The sequence below is a fragment of the Dermochelys coriacea genome, chromosome 2 (assembly GCF_009764565.3).
Source record: "Dermochelys coriacea isolate rDerCor1 chromosome 2, rDerCor1.pri.v4, whole genome shotgun sequence".
Lineage (NCBI taxonomy): Eukaryota > Metazoa > Chordata > Testudines > Dermochelyidae > Dermochelys > Dermochelys coriacea.
Window position 1 is genome coordinate 99,006,244 of NC_050069.1, and position 18,184 is coordinate 99,024,427.

General features: G+C 38.3%; 1 protein-coding gene across 13 annotated transcripts in view; it reads right to left on the reverse strand.

Annotated features, from left to right (window-relative positions):
• RTTN (rotatin) overlaps positions 1 to 18,184 on the reverse strand; it is a 160,045-nt gene that overhangs the window by 118,904 nt on the left and 22,957 nt on the right. For all 13 annotated transcript variants that reach the window (XR_006278944.1, XR_006278945.1, XM_043508170.1 and 10 more), the window contains 6 exons: positions 17,488 to 17,603; positions 12,207 to 12,377; positions 9,992 to 10,204; positions 8,501 to 8,613; positions 5,849 to 5,975; positions 904 to 1,029 (listed from right to left, as the gene is read on the reverse strand). Coding sequence is in view for 11 of the 13 variants with exons in the window: in XM_043508170.1 (XP_043364105.1) it covers positions 904 to 1,029; positions 5,849 to 5,975; positions 8,501 to 8,613; positions 9,992 to 10,204; positions 12,207 to 12,377; positions 17,488 to 17,603 (866 nt within the window). In the remaining 2 variants the exon portion in view is untranslated. The remainder of the gene's footprint in view (positions 1 to 903; positions 1,030 to 5,848; positions 5,976 to 8,500; positions 8,614 to 9,991; positions 10,205 to 12,206; positions 12,378 to 17,487; positions 17,604 to 18,184) is intronic.

Consider the following 18,184-nt stretch of genomic DNA (forward strand, 5'->3'; position numbering starts at 1 on the left):
AAAGAATGCTTTTAAGCAAATTTGCAGCTAAAGAAAGCTGTTAAATGTTGCTTGCATATAGCTTTAAGGGAATCTTTAACCATCAACAGACAACAAATCCAAATCTGCTAGAAAGTAGGTAGAACTACATTGATTTCAAATAGATTTCAATTCATTTACACCAGTTTTAAATTAGATCCAGGGAATGAATATAAATTATGAACCCAATCCTTCAAACATTTACACATGAAGTTTAACTACAAGCATATGGAAGTTCCTTTTCTTTTAACAGAACTATTCACACGCTTACATTTAATCAAACATAGAAGTGTTCGATGAATCGGGACCTAAGATTATTTGCTTTTAATACAAATTCAAAGGGTACCCAACGTTTAAAAAAATACTGTCTTTATTCTTCAGAGAATATCCATTTACCCCTTCACTAAACTTTATAGGCACTTCACAGACTTCATTATACTAGTATTTAGAGTATTATTTTGCAAATTGATATTTTGCTAATCAGGATAAGAAGATTAAAAACAAAACATATTCCTCTTTACTATATGTTCCAAATAAAATCAATGCATTAGAGGAGGTTTTTATCTAATGATATAAACCAAGTAAATTTAATTTGTATGTTAGTACATGTACAGGAAAGAATCCTTTACACAGCTTCTCTGTATATACAGCTTTTCAGTATGTAAGAAACTAAGCAGTGTAATTAACCACTTTATTTCTCAGTTTTATTATTATTTTCTTAGTAAAAGGTACTTTTAACTCTTTTGTTACAATTCCTGAAGAGAAGTTAAAATTATCTTTCCATCTCTCAATGGAAAACTGAAAACACCATTGAGGATATGAGATGGATCATTCCTTAATGCATAAATGTCAACCCATAAAAGATTTTTTTTTTTAACATTATACCTCATTTTGGGACTCCTGGAGGCCAAATGTACAGATTTCATATAAAACTTTTGGATGAAGAAGAAAATGAACTCCATGACAAATAGAAGACACAGGTTTTGTGACATTATGGATACCCAAACATTCCTAGAACAAAAAAATGTAAATGGTTAATTTCAAAATTCAAGGAAGTTCCTATTTCTATACCTTGTCTTACAGATGCTATTTCTTACTTTGTGTGTTCCAGGTATAGGGACTTGAGCATACTATGCTAAAATGGCCCCAATTGCCATGCAAAGTATAAGCATTCAGGAGCTACAGAATAAATGTTCCAGAGTAGCAGCCGTGTTAGTCTGTATTCGCAAAAAGAAAAGGAGTACCGGTGGCACCTTAGAGACTAACAAATTTATTAGAGCATAAGCTTTCGTGAGCTACAGCTCACTTCATCGGATGCATTTGGTGGAAAAAACAAATCTCTCCTCTGTTTTTTCCACCAAATGCATCCGATGAAGTGAGCTGTAGCTCACGAAAGCTTATGCTCTAATAAATTTGTTAGAATAAATGTTGGTGCTACTGTTGCTCCATAAATTTATATGACAATACAAATATTTTATTCTTGACAGGCTGTTGCTATCCCCCTTTCCCTCTGTGACAACTTGTACCTCAATTCTCATTTGAAGTTATTGGGCATTTCCTGACCATTTCAGAGGACCACAGTCCCTGAAAGTGAAGCACTATGGAAGGAGTACTTGTGGCACCTTAGAGACTAACAAATTTATTAGAGCATGAGCTTTCGTGAGCTCATGAAAGCTCACGAAAGCTTATGCTCTAATAAATTTGTTAGTCTCTAAGGTGCCACAAGTACTCCTTTTCTTTTGCGAATACAGACTAACACGGCTGCTACTCTGAAACTATGGAAGTAGACACCTTTGCCTCTTGACTGAGAATCCCAAGCAAAGTAGGCTATAGACACTGATCCTTCATGAACTCTTTTTAAAAAGATTGAATGGCATTTCAACCTTCTGGAATGGTCCATGTGAAATTCCTAAATGTAAAACTACAGGGTGGGGAGGGGGGTTATTAAAAGAAGATTTAGTAAAAACAATCAGATAAACTACATATACAATATGCATCTCACCCAGTATGCATATAATTTTCCCAAACTCTGCAAAAGCTAGATTAGACAAATATAATCTGCGTATCAAAAAATTACCAAGGAAGAAATTCTGGCTCTTCTGAAGTCAATGGAGTACTACCATCAACTACAATAGGAACAGAATTGCACCAAAATTCCTTAAAGGTGCCCCACAAAGGAAAAAATAGGCTACTATTCTTTAACATATAGAACATGACCTGGAGAAAAGTTTTTTCTTTTGTTGTTTGTATCAAAAAATTAATTCTTGTCTACCCTAGATGATGGATAAATTGAGAATTAGTAGGATTATGACATCACAGATACTATGAAAGTGAAAATCAAAAACGTTTGAGAAGTTAGCTGATTTTATTCAAACTCCTTAAACTTTTATTTTTTTGTGAATATATATTTAATGCAAACATTCAGGACAGGTACTGAAGTGTGAAATGTGATTTAAAATAGTAGTTTGAAACTTATTTGTATTGTGGTAATGCCTAGGTGCCTAAGTTACAGATGAGGACCACAGTGTGCTAGGCACTGTGCAAAGGGAAGACAAAGGCAGGAACTGAGGGGGTTTTTATTTGCTTCTAGAGGATTTCCATCTGTTTACAAGTACAAGATGTTTGATTTTAACTGCTGTCTGTGAAACTCAACTAGTGTTCTTTCTATCTTAAGCATCAGTCCCAGTAACACAGATATTACAAGTTAAATTAACCACTCAGTGACACACATGTACAACCAATGCCTTCAGTTGGATTGCACAAATATAAATAATTGAAACTTAGTAAACAATTCTGTTCATAGAGAAAAAGAATCCATAGTTCTCTCTGCCCATAGTTTTCTTGTTTTGGAAGAGTTAACATTTAGACAGAATTGTAAAAAGCAGTAAAATTGTAAAAATGAACAAATAAAGTGAACTAAAGTGAACAAATACAACTCTGAATACAAGCAGGGAGTAAGCTTTTAAGTAAGAAGTTGACATTTATAGTTAGTCACTTTTCAGAATACAGCTGTGTTTTAAGGAACTCACAACTCTATCCCTTTGCCAAAGGATGAGAAACTCCTTATCAATCCACATGTATGAGTCATCTATAACATATCCACATAAAAATGAAGAGAAGATTTAATATTCCTGATATTTTTAAAGTCAAAATTAGGTACATACACAAAAAAATTGACTACTCTTAAATTAAACACTTTAAACAGGTGTTTAAGTCAGAGACAAAAAGGGACACAAAGCAATTTATGACAGGTTTCAGAGTAGCAGCCGTGTTAGTCTGTATTCGCAAAAAGAAAAGGAGTACTTGTGGCACCTTAGAGACTAACAAATTTATTAGAGCATAAGCTTTCGTGAGCTACAGCTCACTTCCTCGGATTCAGTGGAAAAATACAGTGGGGAGATCTATATACACAGAGAACATGAAACAATCATACACACTGTAACGAGAGTGATCATTTAAGATGAGCTATTCCCGGGGGGGGGGGGGGACCTTTTGTAGTGATAATCAAGGTGAGCCATTTCCAGCAGTCTCTATTCAAACCTAAGTTAATTGTATCCAGTTTGCAAATTAATTCCAATTCAGCAGTCTCTCGTTGGAGTCTGTTTTTGAAGCTTTTTTGTTGAAGTATAGCCACTCTTAGGTCTGTGATCGAGTGACCAGAGAGATTGAAGTGTTCTCCAACTGGTTTTTGAATGTTATAATTCTTCATGTCTGATTTGTGTCCATTCATTCTTTTACGTAGAGACTGTCCAGTTTGACCAATGTACATGGCAGAGGGGCATTGCTGGCACATGATGGCATATATCACATTGGTAGATGCGCAGGTGAACGAGCCTCTGATAGTTTAGCTGATGTGATTAGGCATCCTATGATGGTGTCCCCGAATAGATATGTGGGCACAGTTGGCAATGGGCTTTGTTGCAAGGATAGGTTCCTGGGTTAGTGGTTCTGTTGTGTGGTTGCTGGTGAGTATTTGCTTCAGGTTAGGGGACTGTCTGTAAGCGAGGACTGGCCTGTCTCCCAAGATCTGTGAGAGTGATGGGTAGTCCTTCAGGATAAGTTGTAGATCCTTGATGATGCATTGGAGAGGTCTTAGTTGGGGGCTGAAGGTGATGGCTAATGGCGTTCTGTTATTTTCTTTGTTGGGCCTGTCCTGTAGTAGGTGACTTCTGGGTAATCTTCTGGCTCTGTCAATCTGTTTCTTCACTTCAGCAGGGGGATATTGTAGTTGTAAGAATGCTTGATAGAGATCTTGTAGGTGTTTGTCTATGTCTGAGGGGTTGGAGCAAATGTGGTTGTATCACAGAGCTTGGCTGTAGACAATGGATCGTGTGATGTGGTCTGGATGAAAGCTGGAGGCATGTAGGTAGGAACAGCGGTCAGTAGGTTTCCGATATAGGGTGGTGGTTATGTGACCATTGCTTATTAGCACCCTAGTGTCCAGGAAGTGGATCTCTTGTGTGGACTGGTCCAGGATGAGGTTGATGCTGGGATGGAAATCGTTGAAATCATGGTGGAATTCCTCAAGGGCTTCTTTTCCATGGGTCCAAATGATGAAGATGTCATCAATGTAGCGCAAGTAGAGTAGGGGCATTAGGGGACGAGAGCTAAGGAAGCGTTGTTCTAAGTCAGCCATAAAAATGTTGGCATACTGTGGGAACATGCGGGTACCCATCGCAGTGTCGCTGATTTGAAGGTATACATTGTCCCTAAATGTGAAATAGTTATGGGTGAGGACAAAGTCACAAAGTTCAGCCACCAGGTTAGCTGTGCCATTATCGGGGATACTGTTCCTGATGGATTGTAGTCCATCTTTGTGTGGAATGTTGGTGCAGAGGGCTTCTACATCCATAGTCGCCAAGATGGTGTTTTTAGGAAGATCACCGATGGACTGTAGTTTCCTCAGGAAGTCAGTGGTGTCTTGAAGATAGCTGGGAGTGTTGGTAGCGTAGGGCCTGAGGAGGGAGTCTACATAGCAGACAATCCTGCTGTCAGGGTACCAATGCCTGAGATGATGGGGTGTCCAGGATTTCCAGGTTTATGGATCTTGGGTAGCAGATAGAATATCCCAGGTTGGAGTTCCAGGGGTGTGTCTGTGCGGATTTATTTCCACTGAATATAGCCAATGCAGTGAGCTGTAGCTCACGAAAGCTTATGCTCAAATAAATTTGTTAGTTTCTAAGGTGCCACAAGTAGTCCTTTTCTTTTTGCGAAAGCAATTTATGTTATTTTTTCAGGTCATTATTAGTTTAAAGTGATTTTTCATCAATTACTTGAATATAGATTCACAAAATATTTTGTATATTTATTAATACTTTCAGTAAACTTTTTCTATAAATGAACCTTTCCTAGAAGAGCTATCAGCTCAAATGACATTGCACTAATGCACAAAGACTAAGAAGGGAAAATGACCAGAAACAAAATTGAAGCTAGCCAGTCTAGTTTCAGTGTCCAAGCTAATTAGACTGCATAACTCATTTGTGATCTAAAATTAATTTAAATATCACATTTTAATCTGTTATAAGGGAAGTAAAATTAATGACATACAGGATATTGAGAGGATATTTGGAAAAAAGTTAAACACATTATTTTGATTTATCAACCAATATGAATCCCAGACTCTATTAACCCCGGCCACTATATCTAGTATGATCTATAGCCAAACCAGTTCAACTTCACTCTTTTACAAATAAAACATCAATTTTCAAGTCCAGACCAACATATAGCAGACTGGAAACAGACTAAACTGTAAAACCACTGATAAATGACAAAAAAAATAATCCACATTTTCTTCAAAGAAAACATTATAAAACCCATATGTAGCTCTAACCTTAACAATTTCCAGACAGCAATGGTAAGCTTCAGTTTTTATATTCAGCAGAGGATGGGACAACAGATGGAGAAGCACCTTTTGACTCTCTGCCTGCAGCAATGGGTTAGCCTGGGCAGACTTCCAGCTACAAGTGGAAACAGTTAAATATCCAAGATAAATTAGCTGCTATACAGTTTGTTGTAACATATTTATAAAAACATGCTTGTTTTACAGAGTAAGACATGGAGGACTTCTGCAAAATTTATCATGACATCCAGTGTACTGCAGGGCACACAGGCAACATTCCTTCTAAAGTACAGACAGTCATCATTTTGAAGAGGAAATGACTCAATATAGAGTTCAGAGGTCATTTTGAATTTCCTCCAATGTTGTAAAACTGCAACTTATAATACTGATATTCACTTCTGTACATTTCACTTAAGTTTTCCTTGATGTAATGTGGCACTATAGATGATCAGACTAGTAATCCTGGTTGGGGAATTTGAAAAATGTATAAATACTGTGATATTTTTCACATTTTAGTCATCATATTTAAGTTGTATAAATCTGGCACATAATCAAAACAACATCAAAACAACGTAAGTGAGCCATCATAATTAAATCCACAAAGTCTATCTCAAGATTGCAATGGATACTGAAAAAAGGAGCACAACTTTAAGTGATTTCTTAGCACTAATTGATATGGTAAATCCACTTGCAGTAATAAACCTTTAACAGATCAATTACTTGAATATAGATTCAAAAACATGTTTGTGTCTTTATTAATACTTTCAGTAAACTTTTTCTATAAGTGAACCTTTCCTAGAAGAGCTATCAGCTCAAATGACATTGCACTAATGCACAAGGACCAAGAAGTAAAAATGACCAGAAACAAAAGTGAACCTGGCCAGTCTATGCGTCCATGTCCATGAAGTATATCTCAAGATTGCAATGGATACTGAAAAAAGGAGCACAACTTTTTTGAGTGATTGCTTAGCACTAATAGGTAGTGGCAAATCCACTTGCAGTAATAAACATTTATCAGATATACCTAATTAGTAGCAGAAAATAGAGGAGTGGAATTCACATTTTCTGACAGGCAGCATGAAGAGAAATGTCTCTTCGGACTATGAAATTTGTTGTTTCCTGCCTTTATAACTTGCTCACAATTCTCAGAAACCACAGTCTTCCAAAGAAACTATGTATATTCAAATGAAAAGAATCATGGGCGGAGCGTGAACCTGGGCTCAGGATGGCTAGCCCCCAGCCCAGTCCACCTCTTTGACTCAAGGCCCTGCCCATCCCACCCTGCTACCCCCTGATGGAACCCCCCACAGCCACGGGCTGCCAGAATGCCCCGAGCCCCAGGTGAGCGGCAGAGATCCCCTCCAAGCCCCAGAGCACCGAGTGGATGGGCAGGCGGCACGCCCTCGCACAATCCCCAGTGCGCTAGGCAGGCGGGTGGCACATCCTCCCCCCCACAAACCCTGGAGTGCTGAGCGGGTGGGCAGCACGCTCCCCCGCACACAAGCCCCAGAGTGCTGAGCAGATGGGTGGCACGCTCCCCCGCACACAAGCCCCGGAGCGCTGAGCGGGTGGGTGGCATGCTCCCCTGCACCACAAGCCCTGGAGCGCTGAGCGGGAGGCACCACCCCCAGCACCAGTGCACCGAGCGGGTAACACAGCTCCCCCACGCAGCCCCAGAGTGCCAGGTGGGGTGGCGTGTTCCTAACCACCACCCCAAAACACCGGGCAGGCAGCATAACACCAGCTCCCATTGCCCAGAGTCCCTGGCCACAGGCCGGCACCAGCCCCAGCCCGGGGCTCCGGCCATGGGGGAGAGCCGCAGAGCGCCAACAGGAAGCAGGAGATGGTCTGGGGGTGGAGCATGGGCGGGACCACAAAAGGCTCTTTGGAGAGGCACAGCATCCCCCCATCTTTGATACCCGCTGGCCATGAAAAGAATTTTGAAGTATAATTAGCCACCTAAAATTTGAATTTCATTCCAAGGCTACAATGCAGAATCTCCCTTTCAGGAACCACAGACTAGCAGAAAATATTTACCTATTGTACTCTTTAAAAAAATATTTGGTAAGTAAGCTCCCATTGGAATTTATAACATAAAAAAAGAGTTCTCTCTAGAAATTATGCTAGCAGAACAACTGCAGTTAAAAAAAAAAATCTCTGGAAAATATCCAAAATGGGGATCAAAGCAGAAGTCAGTGAAAAGGGGAAGGAGGAACAACCACCCAGGAGAGACAGGTTACCAGAAAGGTTTTAAGGGCTACTCCCAAAAATCCTCATTATCACATTTAAGTTTCAAAGGCAAAATTATGCCAGGTTGTCCTTAAACAAGTCTCCTTAAAAAGTTACTTTCTAATCTGTTTTCAAGAAATGTCAGAGTTAAAAAGGGGGCTTCAATCTTCAATTACATTTGAGATGCTTTTTTTTAAAAAAAAAAAAAATCCTAATGCTCTCTCTCTTTTTGTAACTAGTTTAGTGACAAAACTTTGCACATCTCTTTTCTTTTAAGATATGCCTGGATAAATTAAGGATGGGAACAAAACCATAATCTAGAACTAGTAAAGATTCCACACTTCACCTGCAACATATGGAACAGTTCTTCTATACAAAGAAAACAGTAATCATTTAAAGTAATAATTTATTTACATATTCAAGCAAACGCGGATGATTTCCTGAAGCAAGGGAAAGTGCTGATGATAAGGAAGACTATTTAGGGCCTGATCTGCCAATTCCACTAATTCAAAGAAATGTTTTTCTCCCTAAAAAATAGAAAATAAAAGACAATTATTAATGTTAATTTAAAAAATAAGATACTTCTATACATTCTGAGGACTAGAAACTTTGGTGGTATCCACCAATTACATCTTGCCAGGCTCAGTCTCTCTCTGCAATGAAAATAACTCTATTCCATGTGGTTAACCAGGATAACAAGTTACTTACTATTAAATACTTTTAAAACAAATTACAACAATGTGATCAATTATCCACGTTAGCGAGTACAAATGCTACATTTAGGGCTTGATCTTGTGGGCTGCTAAATAACTCACAGGTGCTGAACTTCCTCAAGTCCCATAAACTTCAATACGAACTGAGGCATTTTGCAGCATTAAGACCATAACACTTTAGAGCATCTCAAAATATTACTGAGCCCTTAATATTTAAGCCATTTTAATAATGAAGTACGCCCTTCAAGACTACAGTAAAGATCAATAAGTGTTTTCTTAACTAGGGTCTATAAAGTATAATACTATTAATCCAGATTATCTGTACTAGAACTAGCTTTATGAATCTCATCAAAACATAAAAGATTATATTTTTGTACATCTATTAAGGCTAACCCTTTAGATATTAAATATAAATCATTTAAACTTTAATTTTAAGAGCTAGTTAAGTTGGATGTTAAGTACAAGGACAAATTCAAATCTTTGAATCTGTGTATGTAACTGATGAATTAACTCAGAATTCTAATTACATGATGATACTTCTGTCCAGAAATAACATTACACTTCTTTGGGACTGTGCTTGATGTAACTTCTCTCTATTGGCTTTATTAATGGAACAAGGAATGTAGTAGTCTGTACAAACAGGAACAACTTTACACTGGGTAATGGAAGAAGATATGTTAGTACCACACTGAAATCATTTAACACATTATTCCTCGCCTCCTTAAGGACTTCAGAGTACATAACGGAGTATATGTCTGTGAAACACATGAAGACAATAAGGATTTCTCTCTCAAGATTCGTAGCATAATGCGTCTCCAAAGGTCTTTACCTGTCGTTAGTGCCACCTTATTTGGACTGCTTGGAATATAAAATGGTCTAAGTTATTTCAAGTAGCGCACAATTACTTTACAGCATTTTTTCCTTTAAAATATACTACTAATTACTTTCAGACCTTTCTGGTTATAAATTCACACAGCAATGCCCCCTTATTTTTTCCACCTGCATGTGCCAGATTTTCTCAACTCTGTGGTTGATATTATGAAACTGATTGTTACCCTCATGTCAGAAAATTACACATATCAACAAAGAACAATGAATATTCTCACACCTAAATATTTTGGTCTCTAGTTTTTTGTTTGTTTTTAATTTTCAAAAGGCTTTTCAATATAGTTTTTGTACCAGAATCCAATACCTCCTTACGGACATCCATCATAAAGTTACAGGTGCAGTCAATTGAATAAACAGCCTCCGCAGCTTGTTTATAAATACTGTAGTTCTCAGAATTCATCTGCTCCAAATAGGCTGCAACAGATTCATGAATACTTGGATATTCCAAGGAGAAGGGCACGTCCAAGGAAAGAAGAAATAAAGCAGTCACCAAGCTCTCCGGTAACACTTTGCTAGCCTTGAGAAAAATTGAGGGGGGAGGGAAAAAAAGGAAAAAATTAGTATAAACAATAGCTATTGTATTCAGCTTTTGAATTATTTAACAAGTGCAATCCTCAATGCTGCTATTTAGTATTTAAAAAAAAAAAAATCTGAAAACTGACTTCCAGATTCTACAAATTTTAAGAGATAGAGACCTTTTAGGAAAAGCTGAGGGGAGCCCATAGGCTTTTGGTATAAGAGTCTGTGCTAAAGTAATATATATACACACACACTATATATGCATAGTCCAGCAATGGGATCGGACCCTCCACTAATTTGTTGAATCGTCTAAACGAGTAACCCCCAGATGGTACCACAGACTCAATTATTTCTGTAGCCTCTTGCCCTTTATAATGTTATCATTACAGGTATCTTTATAATCCCTAAAATACTTGCAGCTTTACAATTGTATGATGTTGCAACATATTACCAAATGAGAACTTGCTCTGATTGCAATCAGTGGTCACTCAATTCAAATCAGTAATTCAGAGTCTGACAGCTATATTGCTCAACTCCTGTCCATACACAAGATAAAAAATAAACAAACAAAAAACCATTTGCTGAACTCAAAATGATAGTAATGAAAATAACGTTTACACAAAAATTGATATATCTACAATTTTTAGGGACTAGAGAAGGCGTATACATTAAATAGTACAATATAAGTCATGGTAAATCATATTTGTATCAGTTAAATGATCCTCCTAGACAATGAATGTTAAGCTTCTTGAAAAAAACCAGTTACACTGCAGAGCAAAGGAGTGAAAAATTGTTTAAATAAAAGACAAGTCATTAAATATAAACTAAAAACTTCCCAAGGTTTCTAAAGATTCCATTCCTAAATAGAACTCCAATTTTTTAGACTGTCTACAATTTATAGATAATTGCAAGGCTGTTTATCATGATGTAATAATTCTTTGCAAACAGTAAAAGTTTAAGGTTACTGCAAAATATAAGGTATTCTCATGGCACATAATAGTCCAAGCATCAGACAAAAGTTAAAGTGTCTTAATACATAGAGCAAGTAAAGCAAAAATAATTCTATCTGAACAGCGTTCAATTTGTTATTAACAAGCAGAGGGCAGCATAGTCTCGCAAACCACAAAACTCTTGGAATAGCTTGAAAAACACGGCAGTACTAAAATTATGCTTTTGTATAAGTATCCTTTTAAAAGGCTTACCCAGTTAATCAATCTAAGCAAATAAACCTTCTGTAAGCTAATCACACAATTAATTAATATCTGTTTCCTGCATAACCTAATCTACTGATCTAATATGATTCCTGGTATGGTATTTGGAAATAATTAATCTATAATGAATGCACAGTGCTAGCGGCAGTCACGATGAATTAAAGAATCTTCAAGAATAAGTACTATTTACGTGATAATGCTGCTCCACCCTACATTCCAATAGCCAACTCCCACAAGAGAGTCTTCTTGCCCCAAGCCACTTGCTCCTGCTCACCGTTATACAGAGCAGGACCTCTACTGCTCATCTTAGACATTCATGAACATCCTGCTCATGAAAATACATCATGACTCAAGGTGAAATGTGACACTTTCATGCCTCTTCCTAGCTCTCCAACACACCCACCCATACTTGTGTTCTCATTCCAGGAGCTGAGAGGAATTGGGTTCTATTAAAAAAAAAAAAAAAGAAGTGGAAAAAGTTCACCCCCCGCAAAATTCTATCTTTAGCAGAAATTGAAAACTGCAACAGACCTTAGCCAAAGTCCCGTGCAAGCTTAAAAACTGAAAGTGGAGGAGGTGGCTACTCTATTCAATGATCCTACTACCTCAGCAATTCACCAGGTTTCCTTTCTTGACAACAAGCTGTTACCAGCACCAACCACCAAACTTATCTTAGAAAAGTACCTCTTTGTACTCTCCTAGTATGCAAAGACAAAGCAAGACTACTTTTTAAAATCAGTAAAAACATTAACAATATTCGGTTCATTACTAACTTTGTTTCCCCCTCACCTTTTCTACAGGGAGAAGTGTTTGCAATAGTCGCACGCTGAAAAGTGAAATGCTAATAAATGCCATTCTGTGATGCACTATCAGCAGCTCAGGCTGCTCTGAGCTGATGTTACTTTTGTGGTAAGATATGGTTTCTCCAAGTGAACCCAGGACCATAAGCAGCTTATCTTTCTGCAAGAGAAAACAAAAAAGATACAATATAAATTCCTATCAACAGAAAGCATCATCATCAATCAATCATTCTCTATATTGCAGGATCTTTACAAGAACAAAAGTGAAATGTTTATATAAGTAGTACAACTAAGCAAAGTGTCAACATTCTATTATTATTATTCTTTTCCAGAAATATAATACAAGTTGAACTGTATTTTAGCATTTACACAGAAATGTGCTGAAAAGTTCTAGAACATTTAGAGATTCTGAACACTAGTTTTGGGATTTAGGGGTTTTTTGGGTTTTTTTTTATTTTTTAAGAAAAAAAATCTAATTAGTATTTCCCCCATCTTGTTTTGATCTTCTATCACTCTGTAATATTTGCATAAATACATTTTAAAGCCTGTTTCAATACTAGAAACATTAGGATCTAATTTAAATCTGTGAATATCTACTTTATCCTGGCAGGTAAAAAAGGGAGTCTTGAGAACATCAAAAGTTTCTGTTATATCTACTAGCCCTACCAGGATACAATAAGAGATTTCAGGAACTGCTTAGAAGTTTAGCGCAGAAAAGGAATGGATACAATCACTGGTGAATGGAGATCACTATCAGATTAAATCAGCTTTTTGGATGTTAAAAGAGAGAGGAATAGATTGAATTGTGAACCATTGGTTTGCTAGAATCTGGAAAGTGGGAACAACATCTGATACCTAGCTATATAACTCATTTTATTCTTCACTGCTCACAGTGCTGGATTAAGAAGGTGGTGGTTATTGTAAACATGAAAGCTGCTGATCAATTCTGAAAATGAGTAAATTAGTGCTAAGCAATTAACAAATACTGTATAAATCTGAGTCAACATGCCCAAAGTGCAAGGAAATGTGTAGGAAACAAGTAACTGAACCGAACAATAATTCTTCTAAAGTAAACACTGTCCATAGTTATTATATAGTCAGATGAAAAGGATTCACACTCATCTGAAAAAATACAGAAAATTTATTTCTCCTTGGCTCATTAATACAGTAGCTTGATTTCCTAGTTTAGAAACATGAGAAGAGTATTTTAACTTAGTGGTAGAATCAAGCAATATTACTCCTAAAAAACAGTCGCATCCCTGCTAGTGATACAAATAGTTGAGCCTGTGACCATTCATAGTATCAGGTCCCTTATTTCCCAATCAATTAGATTTACATTACTGACTTGGAAGAGGAAAACAGCACACTAATTAAATCCACATCACAAAAAATTGGGAAGCATTCCAAACACCAATGAGAATAGAAATACAACAAAAACAAAACAAAAAAGAAAAGAAACATGGGTAGAGGACAGAAGTAGGCACTGAAGCATCTCTTACTAGTTCTTGAAGGGATTACTAAACTCAATTTTCTCCTCTAGAGAATCTGAAATAAGAAAAAAAATAGGATCCCTTTTTGCAGGGCTGTCAAGCTGTGACCAGAACAAGGAAAATACAGAAGACCAAGTGCCCATGACACTTATAAGCATTTCTGTGAGAGACACTCCCTCAAAACTAATCCAAAACAAAGACTCTTACAGACACATACACTTGTAAGGCCAGAAGGGATCATGGTGCTTTACCTAGCCTCACATCTGCACATTGCAGGCCACAGAACCTCACCACCCACTCCTTTAGTAGGCCCATAACCTCTGGCTGAGTTACTGAAGTCCTCAAAACTTGATTTATAAAAGATTTCAGTCACCATTTACTCTTCAAGAAGTGAAGCCTAGTAGATGTATTTAGTGTACACCATTCAAAAAAATAAATCCTGGTAAGAGACAAAGATGTTTCATTTGATGTAGCACTAAAATAGAGAAGCAAGTTAAAACAGTTAGTCTTCTCAGGTCCAACTACAATGATAGGAATGAGATAGTTCCCCAACCGCAAATCTTTTTCTTCCCCTATTCCGCAGGCTCAGTTTCATATTTCCTAATTAGGAAATCCTACTGGAACTTAAACCAAATCAAAACTCCAACATGAAATTTAACATGCTTTCTCTTTTTAGTCAGCAAAGATTCAGGACTTGATGCTGGCAGTTCAGAAAAGAAGTGCTCTGGTGGATGTGTGTAAAGAAATATTTTTTCACACCGTATTATCTGTCTCTCTCACATGAGCAAATTCATCCAAATCAAATAATACCTAGTCAAAGGATTAAAACTAGTTGGAGATGAAATACTCCAATAAGGAAACTTCAGAATAGACTTAATATTGCTCAATTATAACAGTGCTTGAAAGACTGAAAAAATTAGCTTCCAGGAGGGTAAATGGGAAATTTGCCATTAACTGACTTGATCCTGTAAATAATTATTTACAGCCATGTTACCATCACTTAGTGCCAGATGTTATAAAATTATTAAGAGGTGAACGCTACAATAACATTTCACAACTGTTGACATTTTTACAGTTAAAGGCAAAGTTCTATGCACTCAATTGAAAACTAAATTCAAACTCTACAACAAGGCCCTGATTTCTACAATATTTTGATGTGTCAACTGTTTAAATCTGCAACAACTTTGAGTAAATTAAAAAAAAAGATGTTACTGGGTCAGATATAAAAAAACAATCAGTACAGTAATTCCATATTTGGATATTAATTTTAAATTTTATTCTGCTGCAAGTTTTTAGTGTGCTGCAGATTTTTGTCATAAATCATATTATAAATGTGGTCAGAGCCCTGGTCTACACTAGGAGTTGAGGTTGAATTTAGCAGCGTTAAATCGATTTAACCCTGCACCCGTCCACATGACAAAACCCTTTTTTCGACTTAAAGGGCTCTTAAAAGCGATTTCCTTACTCCACCCCCGACAAGGGGATTAGCGCTGAAATCGGCCTTGCTGGGTCGAATTTGGGGTATTGTGGACACAATTAGATGGTATTGGCCTCCGGGAGCTATCCCAGAGTGCTCCATTGTGACCGCTCTGGACAGCGCTCTCAACTCAGATGCACTGGCCAGGTAGACAGGAAAAGGCCCGCGAACTTTTGAATTTCACTTTCCTGTTTGGCCAGCATGGCAAGCTGCAGGTCAGTGCAGAGCTCATCAGCAGAGGCGACCATGATGGAGTCCCAGAATCGCAAAAGAGCTCCAGCATGGACCGAACGGGAGGTACGGGATCTGATCGCTGTATGGGGAGAGGAATCCGTGCTATCAGAACCCCATTCCAGTTTTTGAAATGCCAAAATATTTGTGAAAATCTCCCAGGGCATGAAGGACAGAGGCCATAACAGGGACCCAAAGCAGTGAAACGTGAAATTTAAAGGAGCTGAAGCAAGCCTACCAGAAAACCAGAGAGACAAACGGCTGCTCCAGGTCAGAGCCCCAAACATGCCGCTTCTATGATGAGCTGCATGCCATTTTAGGGGGTTCAGCCAGCACTATCCCAGCCGTAGAGATGCCCCAATGTCCATATCTACCAATCAGTAAGTTGAGTCCTGAATGTTACTTATGTAAAGTGTCAATGAAAATATCCTGTCAAGTTCTTGACTTTCCTTTATATTTTTATTTAAACAAGCTAATAATTGCATTTGGAAGGGGTGCAGATCCCTGTACAGTGACATAGCTGCAGAGTGATGGGGGCAGGAAGTGATTGGGGGCGGAGTTTCCTGCAACTGGGGAAGTACCTGTAGGCGAGTCTGATTTCCCCGCAACAGCAGCCATGCAGGGGAAGAACAAGTCCTGTCCCTCCCCAGCCTGGCCGGGACTAGCAGCTAGGAGCCCCCAGCTGTGGGAGGATCAGACTCACCTCCACTTCCGAGAGCCCGCTTTGGGGTTGCTGCCCAACCCCAGAGCTTCCTGCAGCTGAGAGGAACCCAGAGGTGGAAGTGGATCTGATCTCCTCCCCACACCTGAGAGCAGTTCTGCAGGGGAAGCGTAAGTCTCATCACTTCCCAGTGCAGAGAGGACTAGCAGCTGGATCCCGGGGTACAGTAGGGGCCCTCAGTTGGTTGCCTCTTCCCTTCCAATATAGATTTCCCAGGGGGAAGTCTGATTTCACAATCCATTACATGTTTTTCACAGCTGTGAATTTGGTAGGGTCCTATTTATAAAGTCTGGTCAACCTTGAGCCTCCCCATCTCCACCTTCCAGGGGACCAAGGGACATCTGCAAACATGGGAAGAAAACCCTCACTCAAGTCTGGAATCATATACCTGGAGTATGGGTTTTTCAAATGATCAACCAGCAGCCCTTCATCTGAAAGCTCTGAGTATCTGCTGAGCCCTTTGGATGAATAAGGCTGTAGTTTACACAATATTTTTAACTTCTTGAGGAAGTCAGGGAAATGAACTTACCCCTACTAAAGGCTAACTCAGGGAAATGAAATCTTGCCACTTAAAACAAGACCGTCTTCTCCTGTTTACTATCCATGTATATCTTCTGCAACCTATCCCTAAATATATTTGTCTATCAATAATATTCAGTAATCCTTTGTTGCAAGTCAAAATTCATGATGAGTATTTACAAAAGGTGAAACTTCAGTGCGCAAGCACCGAGGACTTTCCCCCTCAGGTTCTCAGCTGGCTGGTTCTTGCTTACATGCTCAGGGTCTAACTGATCCCCATATACAGGGTCAGGATGAAATTTTTCCCCAGATCAGTTAGGCAATGACTTTGGGGGGTTGTTGCCTTCCTCTGCACATGAGAGAGTGGGTCACTTGCCAGGACTGTCTATGTACATCTCATTTAATCATTTCCCCGCCACTGCAAAGCCTCTAGCACTGGTGCATGTTAATCCTTCCTATTCTCTCCCTGTGGGTCTCATTTACTTCAATTTCATTTCTGTTTTTGGGTTTAATGTGCAGGTGCTGGGTAGTGCTGGCAGCCTGTGACATATAGCAGGTCTAACTAAACGATCTAGTGGTCCCTTCTGGCCTTAAACTCTTATGACTTCAATATTTCTAGTAGAGGAGGAATATACATATCAAAGTTTAAAATAAGAGAACATGCCAGCAATATCAACTCTTTGTAATTATTGGACTGTTTCAATCTTTGAAAAAGGGGAGTTCAGTAGAATTTGCTATCCTCCAATACAGAAAATGTCTGATGTCTACAGCAAAGGCAAACTGTTAAATACCATTAACCAAAGTCTAAAGATAAGAAACTTTCCAGACTCACCAACTCTAACCCAAAGAGGCTGTGGTCCTCCCAAACATCTTCAGATATTGCATCACCAATAAGAAGCACATCTTCAGCAAGTAATTCAAGAACGTGCATTGTCAGTCTACTACTGCCTATGAATTCAAATGTGAAAGATGTTACAGCAGTTCAATTCTAATCAGTGTATAAATGATTTAATGTTAGTAGAACAGCCCCTTTTCAGCCAGGGAATACTTTAACTCTGAACATCTGTAAATTTAATTTTCTTGTGCTACTCAGCTATTCATGCTACTCAGTTAGCATCAATTGTCACCATTGCAACAACCAGCAATAGCTTTGAATCACATCTACTTTTTCTTTATTTTCTGGAAAGAACATTTTGAGAGTTAATGCACTAGAGAGCTCACTATTCACCAAAAGTACTAGGCACCCCCACACACAGTTCAGATCTTGACATGGTTTCATTCTTTGTACTACAGACAGCTCTTCATATGCTGGTTGATGACACTGACTACTTAAAGCCAGCCAGTCACATTTCTTGTGAGGAAAAAGTCACATTCCACCCTGGATTCTTTAACTACCCTGAATTCACAATGGTCATCTTACTGAAATGATAAATTCCTTCTTCTAGTTACAGCAGCACCATGTTTAATAAGGAAGAGCTACTGGGATATTTTTCGCTTCTTCCCCTTCACCCTCCAGAAACAAAGAAGAT